Raw genomic sequence first — 21,805 nt, 5'->3', positions numbered from 1 at the left:
TTATTTACTTACTTATTTGTGGTACTGGAGATTGAACTGTATCCTTACATATGCTTGCTAGGTAAGCGCTCTGACACTGAGCTATATCCCTCCTCCCCCGCTCTGTGTTTGAATACTTTTAATGGCTTGATTAAAAAAAATCTGATATCAAGGTATATTTCCTTATCCCTTTGTACTTGAAGTCAAAGTGAAAAAATTTTTTTTCAAAGATTCATAATTATGTCACGCAGTGCGTGTGAAAAACATTTTGAAGCCCTAGACATCTGCGGGATATAATCATCCTCATCAGCGCGGACTCTCTCATCGTTGACATCATTATCCCTGTGTTTGGGATGGAGTTTATCAATGGTTGTGTTTTATGACTGGAGTATCCTGGGTAAGCTTTGGAATATGTGGGCCAAACACTTTTCTTGTGTCTCATTATTTGGATTTGCAGTGTCTTGAAGTTTATTCCACTTGTGGATTTTGGTAAAGAAACCGCAGAGCATTGGACTGCCAAAATTTAGTTCTGCATCAGCTATAACCTTGCCTTTATGAAAGATTTTGAGGTTGAGGCTGGTTTTTGTCCTAGTTCACCCACTGACTAGCTGGGTGATCAGGGTAAGATCACTATGCATGCTAAGCTGGACACTCCTTAAACGGTGTTGGAAGTATTTGCTCCTCTGTCCCAAAGGATTCCTGTAATGACCAGGAATACATTAAAAGGTCTGAACAAACAAAATATTATTTACTTATAATCTGATAATTACTTTTGTACTCACTGAAACAAGATCGGATCCCTGATTGATTTATCTTCATGCAGGGAACAGTTTAATGAGGATTAAGAGGACCTTCCTGTGGTTAGTTTGGAATATACTGAACTAATTTTGTACCCATGGCATATGGGGCCCAGTTGCTATGATAACTGTTGGTTTATTGCAGAGTAGCACACTGGTATATAGCTAGTGGAAAACTGGTATGGGAGAAACAGCTTTTAAAGGGCCTGGATTTGGGTAAAATAAGTCTTTTGATTTCTTCATTGTTCCAATGCCTGTTGGCTCATGTCACAAGACTGGAAGGCCCAGCAGGGCAGGAAGGAGTTTCTCTGGAAGGAGCTGGAGATTTATGCAGATTGGCTGACTCTCTGACATTTATTTGCTGCCCTTTTCTCACTCTGTTTTGGCAACTCTGAACCAGATGGATAAGCTCATGGAAAATAAGGCCAGTGAGGAAAAGGCTTTTGATTTCCCCAAAGATAAGGGAGACTTCTCTTTTCTAACATAGTACTCGTGATTCTGTGCATGGATTTAAAATTGGCAGCTCATTCACTGATACGGACTGAAGCATCTGAACAAGGCCCTCCCTTTGTACGTCATTGAAAGTTCTCAGAGACACCCAGGAAAGGGACAGAGGTCCAGGCCATGCTCAGAAGGTTATGTCTCCCCAAGGCCAACCGTCCAGTTTGAAGCTGGCACCGGGGATGCCAGTCAATGCTGTAGCTACGATGATAGATGATAATTCACCAGGACTGAATTCCCTCCTTAATCACCCACATTTCCAAAAGAAGAAGGATGGAGAGGGGAAGCCTGGCTCACTGTTTCACTCTGTGATCATTGATGATTTGAGCTGTATTTTACCTTACATTGACCTCTATGAGCACACTGGAGATTTTGGCTACAGTGATAACCAAGAACAAATATTCAACAACTCATATTGATTTGTTTGGGGTAAATGCAAAATAAAGCCCAGAAAGATAGATTGGCTCTCTGTGCTGAAGCCTCCAATGTCAACAATTGAAGTATCAACGTTCATATCAGAAGTAGTAGCTCTAACAAGAACATTGGGACACCTTTGAAGGAGTTATGTTTTCGCCGTGCATTTTAGTCATAACATTTTCCCTCTGGGTTACCCACAGCCCCCCAATTTCGGGCTGCAAATGCTTTCTCTCAGGCACGCTGTTGAACTCCGTCCTTGGAATTTCAATGTTGAGATATGGGATTAAAAATAGTGAAAAGATTTGCTAATTACATGCCGGGCGTTTTGTTTGGTTTGGTTTGGTTGTTTGGGATGGGACTGTGTGCGTGTGGAGGGGAGGGGCGGCTCTCGAATTCAGCCTTATTATTTATTTTATGTTGTCCTGTTTGTAGATTTTTTTTTATTTGTTTACTCTTGTTTGTTTGAACTAATCACTACTTAAGGAAAAGCCTTGCAAGCGGGCCTCTCTTTCGCCAGCCTTTAGCCGTGCTGAGCATTCAGGCATAAAAACGTGCTTATCTGCAGATGAATGGCAGCTCTTTGCTTCATTAAAGCCCCTTTCTCTTTTGGCACTCGCATTGTGACCCTTTGATATTAATTCAAAGGGCAATTAAAGAATGCGGCCCATCTTTGAAGTAAGGCATTCAGGGCAAGGGTAGGGAAGAACCTGGCCCTCTGATGGACTACGCATTCAACAGGCCTTTTCAAGGCAATTTGAAGTGAGTCAAAGAAAATGGGCAGAGGAAGGTCAAAGAGAAAAAAGGGGCTAAAGAAACAGTCTGTATTTGTTCGGAGTATTAGCCAAGCAAACTGCAAATAGCAACAAAATGAAACAGTTAATAGAGCAGCCAGACAGAGCCATGTCAATCACTTAACTTGACCAGCATTAGGCTACCAAGGCTCCTTCCACTGTGTTACCTAATTATCTTGGGAAAGGCAGTAAGTGGAAGTAATAGTATTATATTTCTTTCTGCTTACTGCCCAGAGAAGGTGATAAATACTCACCGCTCCATAATTATGCAACATATATACATAAAGGAGGAGGAGGGGGGTGGGAGGGCCACCCCAAGGGGCCAGGGGACTGCATTGAAGTGCGGTTCCTAAGAAAAGGTCCGGATATGGCACAAATATGGCGCTTTCAAACACTGGCGTGCTGAAGGATTCCTTAACTCGTTTCATCTGGTGCTGGCTGAAATATGCATGATCTCTCCTAGAGCAACCCTTAAAGACAAACATGTTTACCCATCTAGGAGAGTTCTTTTTTTAGGGGAAAAAAATGAACTCACAAGAACTGTGCACAAGTAATATGAAGGTTTTGGTCAACACCCCTCACTGTCTCTGTGGAAAGAGGAGATTGAAAATGAGATCGGAAACCCATTTCTTAGTTTTCCCCATTGTGCCTGGCTATTGAAACACCCCTGGGGAGAGGCGGCAGAAAGTCCTGTGACCTAGAAAGGGGGTGGGGAGGAGGGTGGGCCAGGGGCCTGGAGATCGGATCAGTTTCTTCCTGTGGTCAGGATGGACAGTTTTCCATCTCATTTTTATTGGTTGCTAGAAAAAGCAAAAGAACATCATCAATGAAGCTCATCTTTGGGACTGTGAGCAAGCCAATTTAAAAAAAGGATAGCCAGACTTCCTCAGTGGTGTATGGGTAAGATGGTACAAAACCCCGAGCGCCAGTACAGCTGTCTGTAGATTGGATGAATTTGTCTCTGTAATTACAAGGTATGGCTGGCTTTATTGAGGTCCCCGTGGACTGTGTTTGCATTACCTGCAGCATGGCTCCTGTAGACTTTTGTTAGATGTTGCATTAGGGCATAATGAATTTTGTTTGGAGGGGACCGTAATAGATCTGAAGGATCTGTTACGCAGCTTTTTACAGAGTGCTGCACAATGCTCCTATTAATATAAAAGTGACTGCTTTTGTAAAATGTCCATCACTGAGTACTCAGTTGTGCATTTCAACACACCAGTCTTATACTATTGCTTGAAAACTTTCCTCTTTTTAAAAAATAATCTCCATGCTAGGGTCACCCAAGAGGAATTGAGTATAAAGCCATGAAAAGAGATTATGTGATTTTAAAAAAACATTTTAGTAACCTCAGCTATTTAGCAGGACCAACCAATAAATTCTTTCTTCTGCTCATTGTAATGCTCCAACAGAGCAATGTTTGAGAGATTAGGAGATATTACTCTCATAGAAACAGTTAACAGAGCCATTGCTGCTTAACCAAATGGTATCAATTGTGTGGTGGTGCAAATTTCCTTAGGTGTCTTGGGAAGGAAATACCATGAGATACCTTAAATAATAATAAAAACTTAAACAGTAAATTGTAAAACAGGGAAATTCAGGTAATAGAAATAGAACAAGCTAGGACAATTTCACTAATAGTTTCAGAGGCAACTTGCTGTTTTTTTTAAGTACTCTTTTCACAGTAATTTTGAAAAACTTTTATTTTAGTTTTAAAAGTACATAGCTCTGAAAAACCAGAAACAAAGTCTTTGTAAATAGGAGAGGGTGAAGAGGGTGAAGGGAGGGCAGGAGTATGGGGAAAAAACAAGAACCAAGATATAACTCATAAAGATACAAGATCCCAATGATAAATGTAACTGTATTGTTTGCTTTAAATATACCAATAAACTTAATGGAAAAAAAAAACACACAGCTCACTTTGATGCCCTCTGTACCCTATTTTAATATGGTACTGGAGTTGGAACCTAGGGTTTTGTGCATACCAGGCAACTGGTCTACCATTGGCCCACACTGCAGTCCTCCCCCACTCCCTCTAAAGATGACAGAAATCACAATGTCTGCAAAGATGAGGAGATGTCCGTCATCTTAGCATCCTGAAAATATTGATGTGTCTTGAACATCACAGTCAGCAAAATAAGAAGAAAGATGTAGGATATCGTTCTTTCAATTGTGTCTTTCTACCACTTCTTCCTAGGTAATTTGCAAATTTTCATCAGCTTTTACCTGTCTACTTTCTCTTCTTTCATTCATTTTCCTACACTAGCCAACATCGTTTGTTACAAGGAGTGGTGATGGCTAGGAAACAGTAGTAAAGAAGAGCACTTACGTTCCTTGTTTCCATGAATTTTGTCCTTTGTGTTGCCTGTGCTTTGGTGAGTTTGGATGGAAGAGTCTACATCCTGCTTACAGGGCAAACTTACAGTTACTGTTCTTGGGGTCCCTGCTTCATACAGGTTCAATGCCCTGTGATTTTGTAGGGCTCAGACACAGCAAACCATTTCTGTCACTCCCTGGGTGGCTCCCTGAACATACACAAAAACAAACCTCTGCCCTCTGTATAATCTGTGGGATCTCACAGTTTGAGTGTTTTCCTCAAATCCTAGAGGGTGTTTTTTCCTATTTCCCACCTTGCTTACGCATAGATTTATTCTTAGGTCCAATAGGCAGCTCTTTAAAGGGCCAGGCAGATAAGCCCAAAGTAGCAGCAGTGACCTATTGCGGATTTGAATTTATTTTTTATTTTGTTTTTTTTTGCGGTACCAGTGATCGAACTCAGGACCTTGCACTTGCCAGGCAGATGCGGTGCCACTGAGCTACATTCCCGGCCCTGTTGCTTATTTTATAGGTAAGGAAGGAGAGGTTTAGAGAGGTTGAGTAGCATGGCTGGCTAAGGGTAGGGTGGGCTAGGACTGCTGACTGCAGAGCCTGTTCTCCTCGCAGCACAGCCTGACTGGCTGGCGGCCCCAGAGATGACGAGTGACATGAACAGTGTAGGGAAGAAGAGGTTACTTAGGGAGTGTGTCCACCGCCTCTGCAGCTGGTAGGTCTGTGAAACGGGGCAAATGGTAGTATTTACCTTATAAAATTATGATGACTGCTGTGAGGTGACTCATAGGAATACAAAATGATCTTTGACTCATAAACATCAGGTACTGTTGTTAATCCTATTTGTATGAAGTGGTGCAGAGGAGGATTTTTCGGGAAGCAAATACAGCTTAAACTTGGAGGCTCTTTCATGCAGGAGCCCTGAGAGTGCTGAGTTTTCTCAGTGACGTGGGGAGGGGAAGCCAGGGTGCTGTCAGGATGTGTGTCTCCCTGAGCATTCCTGGTCACCTGCTGCAACAGAGACACACAAAGGAGAGCTCCAGTGATTTGGTGTGATGCCCCCCATCCTCAACAATGTCCACCTTTCCTGCTTGATTTGGTACTTGTAGATCTAAATTCCTTTTTGTAAAGAGTGTCTCAAATTTTACGGGCTTCTAGCTACAGGACTTCTACATCTGGATCCACCACTGGCCGCCCTCATCGCTGCAGGGTTGGCCCTGCCTTGAGACTCCTCCGTAGGCACTTGTAAGCCAGGTTCCCTCAGGAGCATGAGTATCTGTTGGTTTGCTGATTGTGTGGACACTCAGAGGCATTAGCTGAGAATTGCAGTTCTTTACTCAGATTCGCTGTGGATGTGCACGAATTGAAACTACATTTGATTTTGGAAATATTAGAAGTTGCACTTGCTAGAGGACTTAATACCCAGTATCCCAAAAGAGAGGAAAAATCTCACAGCAAATATTAAGGGTTCACAGGAGGCTGAGAAAAGCCTCTGAGAAAGCAGAAAACCCAGGGAATCAGAATTTATTTTAAAGCATGGGTAGCAGAACTTGTATAAATTAAGGAGCGATCAGGCCTTTTCAGAAACCAATCCAGATTGATTTATGAGGAAAATACAACGAAATCCTCACAAACCAATTGTACTTACACAACTACACCTACTGTCTGCCAGTTCCTGCGGAGAATAATGATTAATAAGCAGTGTCTTGCCTTCCCAAGAGGCTGTAGTGGGCAAGGGAATGCAGTCACATGAGCATCATGCCCTCAAGTACGTTCAAAGTTCAGGGCACTGTGGCGATGCAGGGGAAAGTTGCCTGGCCGTGCCCAGGTTCAGGGATTGCTTCCCTGGAGAAGCAGATCTCCGAGCTGAGTGTTAGGGGGTAATTAGAAGTGAAGCAGCCTAGTAAGGGCTAAAGAAGAAAGGCGTTACTGGTCAAGCAAAGACACAGAACACTGAACATACAGCCAATGTGGCAGGGGCAGGAGCTGCAGGCAAAAAGGGGTGCTGTGGCCGGAGTCCCCCAGTCTTCACAGGAAGTTTTGTCTTCACAGTTGTTTTGTCTTCAACTCTGTTCTGTTGTAGGATATGGTCTAAATCTAAAACATTACCAGACTCGGTAGGTAACCTTAAACATTTGTATTTAAGTAAGTGTTGTTTGAAAAAAAATGAAATTCACCCACCCACCACCAAATTGGAACAAAAACTTCTCTCATGATGAGTGGACTACTTTGCTTTTGGTATTGAGGGTTGAACTCAGGACCTTGCTCTTGCAAGGCAGGTGGTGACACCACCGAGCTAAGTCCCCAGCCCTCGATGAGTAGACTGTTTTGCAGGAGCATTTTTGGGAAGAACACAGCTTGCTGTACAGAAGAAGGAAGGCCCTCTGCGCTTTTATAACTTAACTCCCACCCTTCCTGTGCTCTTCGCTCAAGGTGGTAATCTTAACACGGAGTAACACCTTATTATTAATTTTTCTAACTTTCTTTTTTTAGTGCCTTTAAATTTATCTTTTAAAGTTATCACAGTCAAATGACTTTTTTTTTTTGGAATTATCTCATAGTGAAGCAAAACTAACCTTTTTTTTTTTTTTTTTGGTACTGGGGATCAAACTCGGGTCCTTGTGCTTGCAAGACAGGCGGCGGAACCACTGAGCTAAATCCCCAGCTCCAAAACTAACCATTTTAAAGTGAATGTATTTGCTGGGCTTTGGTGCACTCAGTGTAGTACAATTACCACTTCTATCTATGTCTGAAATAGTTTCATCATCTCAACACCCTGAGCAGGGAATGATGGTTTACATTTGTAATCCCAGCACTCTGGGAGGCTGAGGCAGGAGGACTGCAAGTTTTGAGACCAGTCAGGGCAACTGAGTAACTTAACAAGACCCTGTCTCAAAATAAAAAGGGCTGGGGATGTAACTCGCTGGTAGAGCACCTCTACCCCAGGAAGGAAAAAAGAAACCCTCTATGTAGGTTAAGTGATTGCTTTATAATTCCCCATCCATCGCTGGATATCTGTTAATCTGTCTTCCATCTCTAAATTTAACAAGTCTGACGATCTGACAGAAATGGAATCATACAGCATCTGGCCATTTGTGTCTGTCTTCTTCCATTTGGGGCTGTGCTCTAGAGGTTCCTTAATGGGATAGCATGTATTCGTATTTAATCAGTTTTTATGAATGAGTAATATCCCACATTACCACATTCATATAACCAAGTTTATTCATACATTCATCCTTTGGTAAATACTTGGGTTATTTCTTTTTGGCTATTAGGAATAGTGTTGCTATGAACATGTTGGTATATGTTTTTTGATTTTAGCATATTCTAATTCCTGTAACCACCATGTCAATCAAAATAGAGGAAAGGTCCATCAGCCCCTAAAAGTGTCCTTTTAAAATTGTGTCCTCATCCTGCCCTTCTTCCCTGGAAATTGCTGATTTTATGCCTATCAATCAAGTTTTGTTCTTATAAAAAATCCCATATATCAGCTCCCCACGATGAATTCATTCATTATGTGTCACAAATATGTGCTAATAATTAAAAACAGAACCTGATATAAATGCAGCCACGTAGTGTGAAGCCTTTTGAGACTAGCCTCCTTCACTCAGTGTAATTACTTTGAGATTCGTCCAAGTCATTACATGTACTGTTACTTCACTCCTTTTCATTACTGAGTAGTATTCCGTCGAATGATAGGCAACAGTCTGTTTGCCCACTTGCATGTAGAGAAGCATTTGTGTTATTTCCAGTTTGGAGTCATCATGTATAGAATTACATAAACATTGTATCAAGGTATTGTGTTTTCCCTAAATACATAGGAGTGGGATTTCTGGATCAGATATTTACTGTTTAACTTTAGAAGAAACCTCTGAACAGTGTTACAAGCTGAACCATTTATATCCCACCAACAACGAGCAGAAGTTTCAGAGTTCTTCATTTCCCCAAGGTTGTTTTGGCAACCCTTGTTTGGTCAATACGTCCTATTGCAACCATTTAAAATTTTTTTTTGGAATTTTTTTTTGGGGGGTACCAGGATCAAACTCAGGACTTTGTGCTTGCAAAGCAGGTGGTGGTGCCTCTGAGCTAAATCCCCAGCCCAACTTCAACTACTTTGTCAGAGAAGGGATTTGCAAATATTTTCTCTAAGTCTCTACCTGATCATCTTTTCTTTTAACAATGTCTTTTGTGGAATAAAAAGTTTATTTTGAGGAAGTCAAATTCCTCAATTTTTAATTTATGGGTTCACCTCCCTCATACCAGGATTCGAACTGAGGACCTTGCACTTGCGAGGCAGGCACATTGAGCTGAATCCCCAGTGCATGGATTTGATCTTTTACAGGTCTAAGAATTTTTGACCAGCTTCTAGTCCTAGGTTTTCTGCTATAACCGATAAGATTTTAGGTTTAGGTCCCATTTACAGTAAGTTTCATTGTTCTTGGCTTTAAGGCAAAATTTATTTATTTATATTTGCAGATGGATGTCTAATTGTTCCAGTACAAGTTTTGAAAAAGCTATCCTTTCTCCATTGAATTGCATTGGTACCTTTGTAGGAAAAAATCAACTGGCCAAAATTGTGTGGGTCTTTTTTTGAGATTTGTGTTCTGTTCCCTTGACATATGTCTTATTTCTTAGCTTGTACACAGTGTCTTGATCATTTTAGCTTTCTAGTATTTTGTGTGTGTGTATGCATGAGACTGGGGATTGAACCCAGGGCCTCATGCATGCTAGGCAAAAACTCTACCACTGAGCTATATCCTCAGCCCTATAATAATAATTTTTAAAGTCTGAACATGTGATTCTTCTGACTTGATTCTTCTTTTTTCCAAAATTGTTTTTAGCTTCTCTATGTGTTGTGTACACATTTTAGAATTTGTTTCAATCTCCCCCAAAATCTTCCTGGAGACAATGTATTTTTTAAAAAGAGATTTTAGTTTGTTTTTTGAAGAGTTTTTGGAAACCAAAGGTGAATCTATTTCTATTACATACAAAATTAATAAAATTATCTGTCTAATTGGGGATGTCATTCTATAACAGTTATTTCCTCTGTGTGCATGCTCTGTTTCAGTAAAATGGTTGTCTGGAAGTCGGAGAGGTTGAGCAAAGTCACGCTATCTATAGCAGAGAAAAACTTCGGATTACCACGCGTGTTTAACCTGCTTTACTCATTTGTCATGGAACACTCCAAGCCAGTCCCAAAGAACAAGGGAAGCATACATGAAACGCTTAATGTATGTTTGTAAAGAGGAGGTCAACTTACTCATGGCTTTTATATCATTTATTTAATTTACATAATTTTAAGCATTTGGGTCCCGTAGAAAGCATTTGCAAATGTGCCATATTATAAGGTTTCCAAGCCAAAGTAGTGGCCCACAAATTGAAAACTAGCATATCAGGAACTCAGGAAGGAAAGTGAAAGGTGAGTTTTGCTTTCTCTCTCTCTCTCTCTCTTTGTTTGAGTGAAAAAAGAAATTCACCCCTTTCTCCGACTTAAAAGGGAACAATTGGATTTCACAAACTTCTTGGTGTCTTTTCCTCCTGGCCTAGAATTTCCTTGCCAAGTTCCGGGGGACTCTGAGCACCATGTCCTACAGTTCTGTAAAAGTGGGCCTGTATTTGAAGTATTTAGTATGCTTTGTTCCTACCCAGTGAATTTTCTAAATTCAGAGTAGGTTTAAAATAGAATACTGACTAAGTCAATGTGAACATTATGAAAATGAGCTTACCATATCATCAAGGATTCAACAAGTGAGTCTCACAGTTGACAGACAGCCGAGGAAACACTTGGCTACTGGAGGGAGGGAGCTGCAGTCCTTCCTTGCAGGGGCATCTTGGCAGCCTGCTGTGCTGGCCAGCACAGCAGGACAGTTGGTTGTTAATATAATTCAGGAAGCTTTGGTTAGAGGAAGTCTGTATTTCAGATTAGTACTTTAAATCTGTATGTTAAAATGAATATCTAAAGTTGTAGTTTATTAATATAAAATTTAGGAATTGCACATCAAGACTGCCCTACAGTGAACCATGTGATGCTGAATGTTTCCAGCTACAGTCCAAGCATATTTTAATCATTTTTGCAAAGTCTAGGTAGCCATAGGTGCTTATTTGATGGTTCCAAGGAAAGCATTATTTTTAAATTTTATGTTGGCAGAAATAAGTATTTTTCCCCGTCAACCATGACCTTATGTTGTTAAAATATTGACGCAGGTGAATAAAAGGTAGTTATTTGATTCCTCGAAGAACAAACAGAAAAATTATTCAGGAAAATGACCACAATCTGACAATGACAGAATACTTTTTTCTCAATTAGAATACTAGTTATTTTACAAGTAGCTTTTACTTAGCACTTCAGTCTGGTGATGAACAGCAAAAAGACATTACTTTTTCCTCTTTAAGGCAAAGAAGGTCAGGCCTGGGGCTATCGCTCAGGTGGTAGAGTACTTGCCTAGCATGCTTGAGGCCTGAATTCAAATCCCAGTACTGGGAACTGGCTAGCCCAAGGTTATGGAGCTAGTAAGTAGCAGAGTTAAGAGGTAAGCCTTATTATCCTGTGGCCAGTCTGAAATATTACTTTGCTTCTAGGTAAAACAAATTTCTTCTTCTTTTTTTTTTTTTTTGTTTGGTACTGGGGATTGAACTCAGGTCCTTGTGCTTGCAAGGCAAGCCACCGAACCACTGAGCTAAATTCCGGGCCCTAAAACAAATTTCTTAAAAAAAAAAAAAAAAAAAAGAAAGAAAAAGAAAAGATAATTTCAAAGTATTGAACTTCTGATTCTAAGGCAAAAATATTAATTAGTTTTAAATTTTTTTCCATTAAAGAAAAAATAAAAAAATACAAAAAACATTAACTTTTATAGCCTTAGTTCTGCTTTCAAAATGCTAAAAAAATAAAATAAAAATGGTACTTGGATTTTCCTGCTCTAAACACAATCGATGTGTTTTCCAATGTGATTTCTCTCTTTAAACTAGTAGTTACAAACCATTTCTATTTTGATGTTCTTAATAGATGTTTATTCTTATAATGCTTTGCCTAGCCTTTATATTTGATATCTCATCTATTACCTGCAAAGTGCTTATTTGCTTTGTACAACCTCTTGGTCTTACCTTTTGATCTAGATATAAAACAGGCAGAAGCAATGTGTTTCCTGCAGCTAATGTAATATGATTCCAGGAATTAGGAATTTCCATCTCAGAATGTATCAGGAAGTGGGGAATGGGCTTATTCAAACAATGATGTTCTGTTGGATAAGTTGTGTTGGTTGCTTCCAAGTATGTGTGCTGAGTGTGTGTGTGTGTGTGTGTGTGTGTGTATGTGTTCTTTTCTAAACAGTATGAATAGATTTTTCTTCTCATAAGAAACTACTCTTAGAAGGCAGATCCTGTATGCTGTAAATGAGGCAAATTTTAGAACACCTTTAGTTAAGGAAACAACATTTTAAGATTAATTTTAAAAAAGCAGCTCATAAAGGTATACATCCTCAGAAAGATGTTTCCTTATTGTAGTTTTCTTGGTGGCCAGTTTATTGGCTCACTTCACAGTGTGCCTTGGGGCTTGGGATTTTCATAGCCTGTGTTAAATCAGTGCCACGTAGGCAGTCTCAGATTTGACTCTAGAGAATAAGACTCAGTGGGGGGGGCACAGGGAAGAGTCTCAATGTTACCAATAGGATGTTTTTTTAAAGAACTGAAGTTGAGATCCATACCTTAGAAAGACATGGTCAGCACCACCCAATATGACTCAGGTTAAAGGAAGCCTCCATCTACCCTAAATATATTGTCTAGCTGCAAACAATATCCAAGGTTAAGAAACCAAGTCCAGGGCTAAAATTTGTAGCTGACCAGCGGAGGGAGGAGGGGAACATTGTCAGTTCCCAGGTTCTGAGGTCAGGCTGTTGTTCTTAAAGGCACAAGGCATCATCAGAAAAGTGTGATTATCAAACCACAGGTCAAAGTTTATCTCTAGGTCAGTGAAAAGGGGTGTGTGTGGGCCCATCATTCTGGTTCTAAAGCTGAATTTAAATAAATATGTGGCCAATTATTCGGATTTTTAAAAGTAAATTACTCTATTAGGGTTATTCAGTGTTACTTTGGAGTCATAAAATTGTGTTCTTCCTTTCAGTGATCTAAGATGGGGTAATAATAATGCTAATAAGCTTTCACATGCATTATATAATTTAAGAGGGCATTCCCACTTTGCAGATGAAATAATCGAGGCTTAGAAATGCAACTAGCTTTTCTGAGGTCATGGTATGGAGCAAGAATGCTATCCTTTCCACAGCTGTAATTCCCTCCAAAAGATCTGGATGACGTGTGATGGATTAATCTTTAATTTTTTTTTTTTTTGGTACCAGGGATTGAACTTGGGACCTTGTGCTTGCGAGGCAGGCAGTGGAACCACTGAGCTAAATCCCCAGCCCTGGATTAATCTTAATTGGATTGAATTGAATTGAAAATATAGATGTGCTTGAGATTCCTCTGGAAAAGTCAGCCTTAGGATGGAAGAGTGTCTACAATATTCCTCTTCCTTAAAGCAGTTCTTTTCCTCAGAAGAGTTTGCCGTCCCTCCCCTTACAAAGCTCCTCTGTGCCCTGGCCGGGATGTTCCCACAGCGGTGGTGTGGGAACGCTAGGAGGGAGCTAGGAGGGAGGACAGGGCAGGGACACAGCCAGCAGCATGGGGCTGGCGGGTGGAGAGGCCCCAGCGGGCGCAAAATAGAACAGCTCATTTCCCAAGGGGCCACAGCAACCCTCTACCCTTCTCAAGGGTTGTTCCTCCCTCTTCTTCTTTCTCCCTTTTTGATAATTCTTGGTGAGGACTTATGATCAGTGACCACTGCATACATTTTACTGACATTCAAAAAGCTAAATAGAGACAAGCAGTCAATTTAGATTACTTTGGTACCCAAAATGCAATATTTTTGACTCTGGAAAATAGCAGCTTCTCAGTGGAAATCATAGAGAACCAAGTCTCCATAATTGCTGTGGTAAAACTTCAAAAAATTATTTGTTAAATATTTGCGAGCAGCCGTGGAGTTTTATGTTGGGGGGGGTGCCACTCGGGAGGAAGATGATTAATTGTTCTAGAATAAAAAATAAAAAAGGTATTATTAATCAACCCTTTACATTTAGCTCTGTGAGCTAAAGCAAAGGAAAACAAACAAAGCTACAGCATGAAAAGTAATAATGAGTCGGACTGGTTGATTGTGTCCCTTAAGAGCAAGGCTCCCGGAGACATTTAAACAAAGCTGGGCAGTTTAAACATTTATCTATATGAAGGGTGCCATCGTCCCCTTTACTATTATTTTTATCTTACCACATCTTGATAAGTTGTGTGCCTATGTGGCACCGTCCTGTGAATTGTTGCAGATTACACCATCCTTACCGATTGATTATACTTATCGTGTCAAATCAATCTTTTTAAAAACAACCGTTTCAAAACTGCAGGGTCTATTTCAGGAATGTATGTCGAGCCCAAATTTAGTGTCTGTTGGGTGGCCGTATGTATACTTTTAGAGGTAGAATGGATCTTGGGACAACCAGTCAAGTTTAGAATAAAAGCCAATTCTTCAAACCCAATTATTGTTTCTGAGATGAAGTCAGGTTAGTTTTCCCAGAACAGGTTGGATAATTAAAACATAGCCTTAAAAATAACACCTTAGTATTCACTTGGTAATTGTTAGCAAAAGGAAATTAAAAAATATATATATCATTAGTTTAAAAACCACTGTTACATACAGTACTGAATTTTGTATTCATGAGAACATAAGACTTCCAAGCTACTAGTAAGGAAAAATTCATTCTTGGGCCAGGGTTTTAGCTTAGTGGTTCCGCTGCCTGCCCCGAAGCTCAAGGACTGGAGTTCGATCCCCAGTGCAAAAAAAAAAAAAAAAAAAAAAAAAAAAAAAAAAAAAATTAATTCTTTGCAGTAGAGAAATCAAAGAGCAGTTTCTAGTCTCCAGCCCCCAAGGACTTGGAGGAGGTTAGGGGGTCTTTGTGCCTGGGGATTGTCTCGGTGGGAGCGGAGAGGGAGAGGGAAGGCTCAGGAAGCGCCTGGCTCAGTGGGAGCCTCAGGGATCAAGTCAGGACTGCTGGGGTCTCAGAGGGAGGAGGTGCAGCTGCGCCTGGGGGAATCCCCATTGCCAGGACGGTGAGACCAGGCTGAGGGCTGGCTGGAGGGAAGAATGGCTTTCTGTGAACAGCCAGAAAGTCCGAGCGCAAACTGAAAATGCTTAAGAGGATCTGCTTACCAGCCTGTTTGCCTCCGTGGAATGTGATTGGTTCTGGCACATTCCAAACACCAAAGGCGAACAAGAGTCTGGGAGCGCTGAGGTTTCCAAAGACAGAGTCTGGTACAAGACAAGTAGAATCGATTGCCTCTTCTCAAGGTAGGTGCCAACAACTGGTGGAGAGACGTGGTGGGGCCTGATGCTACTGTTCTCCTGTAGGTGTTTCTTCCCGCGTGTGTAAGTGTCCAGTGTGAGAGAGCATGCACTGTTCCCAGCCACGCTGGTGACAAATGACACATAGAGAATTATTTTTTTCCTGGTGCTTGGGATTGAACTTATGCCTTAACTAGGCTTCTACTACTGAGCTCCACCCCCAGAACTTCATTGTGCTTCTTATCCTAATGTCCAGAGAGGGCCAGAGGTCCCCTATCTTCAGGAAACCTAACAGCTTGACAAAAGAGAGCCCAATTAGTACATATATGTGAAACACTGAGGACACTGACACGGCCCATGTTGGAGAGTCAATGTGATTAAGATTCATTTCTAACGTCTTTTTTTTTTTAATTCTCTATCTGGAACCAGCTTGAAGTGACTGACTTTACAGGCCTGGAGTGGAGCCCAGAAAGAATTGTCTTTTTTTTTTTTCCTTTTTGTACTTGCAAGGCAGGCAGCGGAACCACTGAGCTAAAGAGTTGTCTTTTTAATGGACACCTCAGGTGATTCAGTGCGGCTGCTGATAGACAATTTACACAGTGACACCTACTGGGGCCTCTGCAGCTAGGAGTCTGCATGTTCCTCACCTCTTTTTGGTGCAGCTGGGGATGGAGCTAGGGCCTCTAGCATGCTAAGCAAGTACCTTACCACTGAGCTAGAACTCCCAGTTTTTGGAGGGTCCTCAAGTTTTTGAGGGTCCTATGATCCTTTTCTTCTCCAGTGAAATCTTAAAAGGAGTCTTGCTATGGAACAGAACAAAATCTCAATTTCTATTAATGTTGCAACTTGCCCAGCTAACTCTGCAAATTGAGAGCAAAAAACTGAATAGTAAACCTTTAGCATCTGTCAATCTATTGTAAATTCCATATTGATACTAACTGCATTTGTTTTTGCTGTGCTTAAATTGTAGACTATCATCAGAAACATGGTAAAAAAAAATGCTTGCTCACTCTCTCGAATCCATCTTCCAGTAGTCCCCAGCCAGCCTCCATGGTCTCTTGCATCCTGAGATGTCAGTTAGGGACAGATCCAAAGACAGGTCCAAGAGACTATGGAAAATTCAGGTTTCCAAAGGTTTTCCCAGTCGTCTGAGAGCTGAGATTTCAGATCCTCAGGGTAACCTTATATGTCTAAAGCATTGGATGTTGCTGATTGCAAGAGGAAGCATGTCAGAACGGACAAGCATGTTTCAGTATAACAAAACCAACCTAATGTAAGGTGAGAAAAGACTGACAAAATTTAAGATGAAAAAAGTCTGTAACAGCGCCCCCCCTTCCCCCAGGCAAATAACATATCCCCTGAACACAAAATGGGATTAGAAGGCCAAGTATTATCTGGCTAACCATCTAACATGTCTGACTGAAAACTTACAGTGAACCTCCCCATTAAAAAAAAAAATTGCAATTGGCATTTCCTGGAGATTGGATGTCAGATTTTTTTTTTCATTTGATATTTACTAGACTGTAGCTCTATTCTGCAGAACTTTTTGTGTGCATGGCTTTGCAGAGAACTGGACATAAAAGTGGGCACTAAATGAGCATTTGAGGGATAAATGCATATGGATTTAGCGAATAATTCTGTGATGAGCTTATTAAAAATTTTAACCTTTTTCCCCCCTCTGGGAATGAAAACATAACCCTAACCTCCAGGGGCTTCCTACAGGCTAGGCTAGTTCTCTACCACTAAGCCCGCTTTCTTCCTCCTTCCTTCCTTCCTTCCTTCCTTCCTTCCTTCCTTCCTTCCTTCCTTCCTTCTTTCTTTCTTTCTTTCTTTCTTTCTTTCTTTCTTTCTTGGGGTCTTGCTCAAGCCAGCCTCCACCTTGCAATCCTCCTGCCTCAGTCTCCTGACTAGCTGGGGTTACAGGCCTGCATCATCATGCCTGGCCTATGGTTATATCTCTGACAGCTTGCCATTTTGGTGGGGCCTCATTTAGATTGATTCATGTACACAGAAGCTTGGTTAGCATAAAGTTTTGGATCCTAAATCACAACCTGCAATGACTTTCGAGTGTGATAAAGTTAGTTATATTTTGTACTCTAATACTGTGTTACACTTATCTTGTATTCTGCATCACTCTTTCCAAAGCCTGTTTCTTCCCCTGTAAATTTGTTTCTCGTGGTCACCTGTGGATTGTCATCACTCCTTTACAGAGGGGATCTGAGAACCACATATTTTGGGCAACTTGCCCAAGTGACTGTCTGGATTGAGGACAGAGGCCTGGAGACAGAATAGCAGCTCTTTTTCATTTTTCTTGTTTACCAAATGGGTAACCTTGCTGCCATAGTCATTTGGTTTGAAATGATGGAAGTAGCTTATAAATATCAGGGCATAGGATTCAGGTGTAAGGTGAACTCTGGGGCTAGCATTTCTGGGGATGTAACCACCGACTTGTGTTGTATGTCACTGAGTCCGTGGCATGGATTCCAAGATGATCCAAGAGTCTGCAGTCAAAGAGAGGCTTGGCATGAAGCTAATGCGATATAGTGCCAAGATGACAGGCTTCCTAGAAGAATCGTCCTGTTAAATGTTTCCTGGTTTATCCCGCCTCAGTTCCTGGGTATAATCATTTATGAATTAACTTTTGAACCTGCCCAAAAAAGTCGAGCAACAGCACAGAGATCTGAACTCTTGTTGTGGGGGAAAACCCCATACAACTCTGGGTTCACTCAAGCTTGAACACAGGAAAATAACAATAGGGCACAGGGCAAGTCCTTTTCCCTCCACCCTGCAGAGAGCTTGGGACTCGCATCCTGCTATAGATTTGGGAGTTTGGAGTCTATGTCTTGCCTGCTCTTGGATGACAGCCGTGGTGGTGGGCTTTGGTGGTGACCGAGAATGTGGGATGAAGTTTGGTGCGTAATTAATTCTTAAACACCCACAGGAGAGATATTTAATGTCAAGTTTCACCTCTGCTACCACTAGCTGTCTAACCTCTGAGCTTCATGTGATATGACAAAATGTGATGTAATAATGTTGATTAGACGAAGGAAAGAGAAAATGGTTCCTGGTGCATAGTAAGCACTCTTAAAACGTTAGCTATCGTAAGGGGGTGATCATAATATATAGTGAATGCTTAAATTAAAAAAGACTTATTATTAAAAGATGCATTGCCAGTAATTCCCCTCAAAATATCCCCCCCACCTTTTCAAACAGATGTACCCCATCACCCTCACCACTTTCTGCAGCAGTTTTTGCAGCTCTCTTTTTTGAGTGTCTTTACCAGGTGTGATCAAAAATACGGAAATTCAGGCGATACAACTTTATAGAGGATCAGCAGCCACCCTATTGACAGAATGAGGCATCGTGCGACATCTTGTTTTTCCCTCAAAGTCAAAATGTTTATGAGAGGGAAATGTTTTGAATCGATTCAGGAGACCACGTCAATAGGCGTGACAGTACAACTAAAGATGGTGAAAGAGGGCTTCCAGAACTGCTTATGAGAGTGACCATGATGGGATAAGTGTGTTCAAGGGAGGGAGGGTCCTTTGAGGGATATTAATGACAGTGTGATTTTCTTTTTAATTAAAAAAAAATTTTTTTAGACATTCACCTCATTTTTGATCACACCGTGTAGACTCAGCACATCCTCCCACCAGGGCCTATGAGGCAAAAGTGTTTGATATTATGAGCCACTGTTCCATGTCACAGCTGCTCAGCCCTGCTCTTGTAGCATATAAGTCATGGCAAACCCTTATGTGAATGGGTGGGGCTGTGTTCCAGGATATTTTATTGCCACTGACATTTTTTTGTAGTTTTCATGTGTTGCTGATGTCATTCTTCTTCCCCCATCAATCCACAGGGCAAAACCCATCTTTAGCTCAAGGGATCTACAGAACCAGGCAGTGAGCCATGTCCTGCTGGCCCCTGGTATAGAACTTCACATTTTCAATTTGGAAATAGTATTTGATGTCCCAGCGCCACTTCTGTGGTCATGATGCCTCGTATTAGAGCTCTGTTGGTACATCCTGATCACGTGGCAATCTCAGGAAGCCAATGGGAAATGATGAGGCGGTGCCGACAGTTTTCCTCCTTCATCTGATGTTGGTGGTACCCACACAATGGGACACTTCCAGAGGACAAGTGGGTGTTGGGGTGGGTCGTTCTTTTTATTATTATTATTGTTATTATTTTTGGGTCATTCTTAATGAAATGCACATGTACATTTTTTATGTTTTTTATGCAGAAGTCTTGGCAGTCACTTCAAGACTTCGTGTTTAATAAATCTTCCTCAAATGGTAATGTGTTAGAACTGCTGGGATAAGTGAAGATTAGTGTTTTACCAATTTAAAAGTGAAAATAAATATAGGAAAATGTAACTCTTAATGAGTTATTTGGGCAAAAATGTAAGTTCCTATATCATATTCACAGTTTAAGTAAACTCAGATGGGAATAAAGCCATATTTTCAGATGCAAGTAAAGAAGAAATATAAAGTAATGTTTAAGTAAGTGAAATTTTTAAATCCTTGTATCTGAAATGGCCAACAAATTTAACCAAATGCATTACTTTTTCTTGTAACTTTCTAGTTTTTGCATCCCATCCACTTCAACTTCTGGGGCACTGTGTTATGTGTGTCCTGTGTCTGTGTCTGTGTTCTCTTGTTCATAACTATCTCCAAGTTTCTTTGGTGGAAATATTCCCTTTGCAAGATGTTACAAAGTTCATTAACATTCATAGAATTTTCAGTGGCATTTATTATTGTCATTCTGATTTAATTTTTTAAAAAACTGCTGGGAATTAAACCTAAGGCCTCATGGCTGCTACTCGTGGGCTCTACCACTGAGCCACATCTCCAGCTTTGATTTTTTTTTTTAAGTTTAGAAGTGGGCCAACAGTATTATCTTTTAGGTACAAAAGGATGTTACATGTTGGCTGACATATTTAATTCATTTACAGTGTGTTGCAAATTCTCATCACAAACACCCAAGTGTTTTGGGGGGTATTTTCCAATAGTGGAACTACTTCCATTATTATAAAAGTAATGCACATTCATTATAGAAAAAATATTTAAAATAGGAGTTCACAGGTCACATCAAGTGTATTTCTTTTTCTCTGTCTCTCTCTTTTTTTTTTTAGCTTTAATTGAGTTTATTGGTACATTTTAGGGATACAGTACAGTTACATCCATTGTTGGGAATTTGTACCTCTACATGACATGTCTTGGCTCTCATTTTTTCCCCTTGTCCCTGCCCTCCCTTCACCCCCTCTCCCCCTCCCCATCTATAAACACTTTATTTCCATCTTTTCATTATCTCACATATTTTCTTTTCCCTTATTATCCTTCCCCTACCCATCCCACCTTCCCTACACCTTTAGCTCCTTTCTTCCCATTTCTAAATGTCAGTAATCTTATGTCTCTCTTGTTTTTGAGATAAGATCTCACTATGTAGCCCAGAAAGGCCTTGAACTTGTGTCAATCCTTCTGCCTCAGACTCTTGAGTGCTGAAATTACATATATGCACCACTATGCCTGACTCCTCTGTTTTTAAAGGGAGAGTCTTGCTATATTACCTAGGGTGGACCCTGAACTCCTGGGCTTAGGCATTCCCTTCTGCTTCAGCCTCCTAGTAGCTGGGACTATTGGCATGTGCTACTGTGTGGGGTGCATTTTCTTTTGCAGCCTAAAGAGCACAGGAAAATTATACATATTGGAAAGGGACTCATGAGCATTGTTTTAAAAGGTACCAACCTACTCCTGAGCTCCTTCTACCTCTGTTAAGTTCTAGACTCACAAGACATTTTTGTGAGTTTAGAACACAAAGAAAAATGGTGTCCCAGATTTATGCTAGGCTGTCTCAGCCATCCGTGACCTGTGTCTTCCATTTATGAGTAGACTGAAGCAGTGGCTACATCCAATGTTTGTTTTCAGTGGAATTAGTGAAGAAAAAGTCTTCCACAAAGACTAGGTAGTGAGCAATCATGAACATTGGTTGACTTGCTTGTTCCCTGCAACATGGCGGTGGGAGTAGCTGCAGGAAGAGCTGATGTAGAAGGAGACTGTCTTTTACTTGACTTTATTGGAGGATCATGAGTAGAAGTGGAATTTTTTTCTAGTACTGGGGATTGAAGGAGTTTTGAGCTCAAGGCCTTTACACTGAGCTTCATCCCAACCTCTTTTCAAATTTTTTATTTTGGGGCACTGTTTTGCTAAATTACCTAGCCTGGGCTCAAATTTATAATTTTCCTGCCTCAGTCTCGCAGATTGTTGGAATTACAGGCATGTACCACCATGACTGGCAGAGTAGATTTGTAAGGAAGGGAACACCAGAGTGCTTTCCTTTCAAGAGGTGCTTTGGAATTCTTGCAAGAGGGCCCTCACGTGTCTTGCATGGTCTTGCAATTCTGTGAAATATGTAGAAGAAAGCCGGTTTTGTGTAATTACAAAAGCTTCAGGCCCCCCCGCTAAAGGACCTTCTGACTATGTGTTTTTCGACCAGGACTTAGCTCTTTTTGAAAAAGAAAAGTGTCTTGGTTGACAGATACATAGGATTCTGAAAGTTGAAGCATAAAACTTCCAGGAGGCCTGAACATAAAAATAAGATTTACTCAAAGAACGATT

The 21,805-nt window shown here is 40.8% G+C and overlaps 1 protein-coding gene across 3 annotated transcripts in view; it reads left to right on the top strand.

Annotated features, from left to right (window-relative positions):
* Positions 1-21,805, top strand: part of Pax3 (paired box 3) — a 93,302-nt gene that overhangs the window by 25,895 nt on the left and 45,602 nt on the right. The window contains exon 6 of one of the 3 annotated variants that reach the window (XM_010611804.1): positions 9,882-9,919. The exons of the other annotated variants lie outside the window; for them this stretch is intronic. Coding sequence (XP_010610106.1) covers positions 9,882-9,913 — 32 coding nt within the window. The 3' untranslated portion in view covers positions 9,914-9,919. Of the gene's footprint in view, positions 1-9,881; positions 9,920-21,805 lie in introns of those variants that run through there. 3 annotated transcript variants of the gene reach the window in all.

This window comes from Fukomys damarensis, unplaced genomic scaffold, assembly GCF_012274545.1.
Source record: "Fukomys damarensis isolate Sample0158 unplaced genomic scaffold, DMR_v1.0_HiC HiC_scaffold_16, whole genome shotgun sequence".
In the NCBI taxonomy this organism is placed as follows: domain Eukaryota; kingdom Metazoa; phylum Chordata; class Mammalia; order Rodentia; family Bathyergidae; genus Fukomys; species Fukomys damarensis.
The sequence above is the reverse complement of the archived record's forward strand: the minus strand, read 5'-3'. Positions and strand labels throughout refer to the sequence as shown.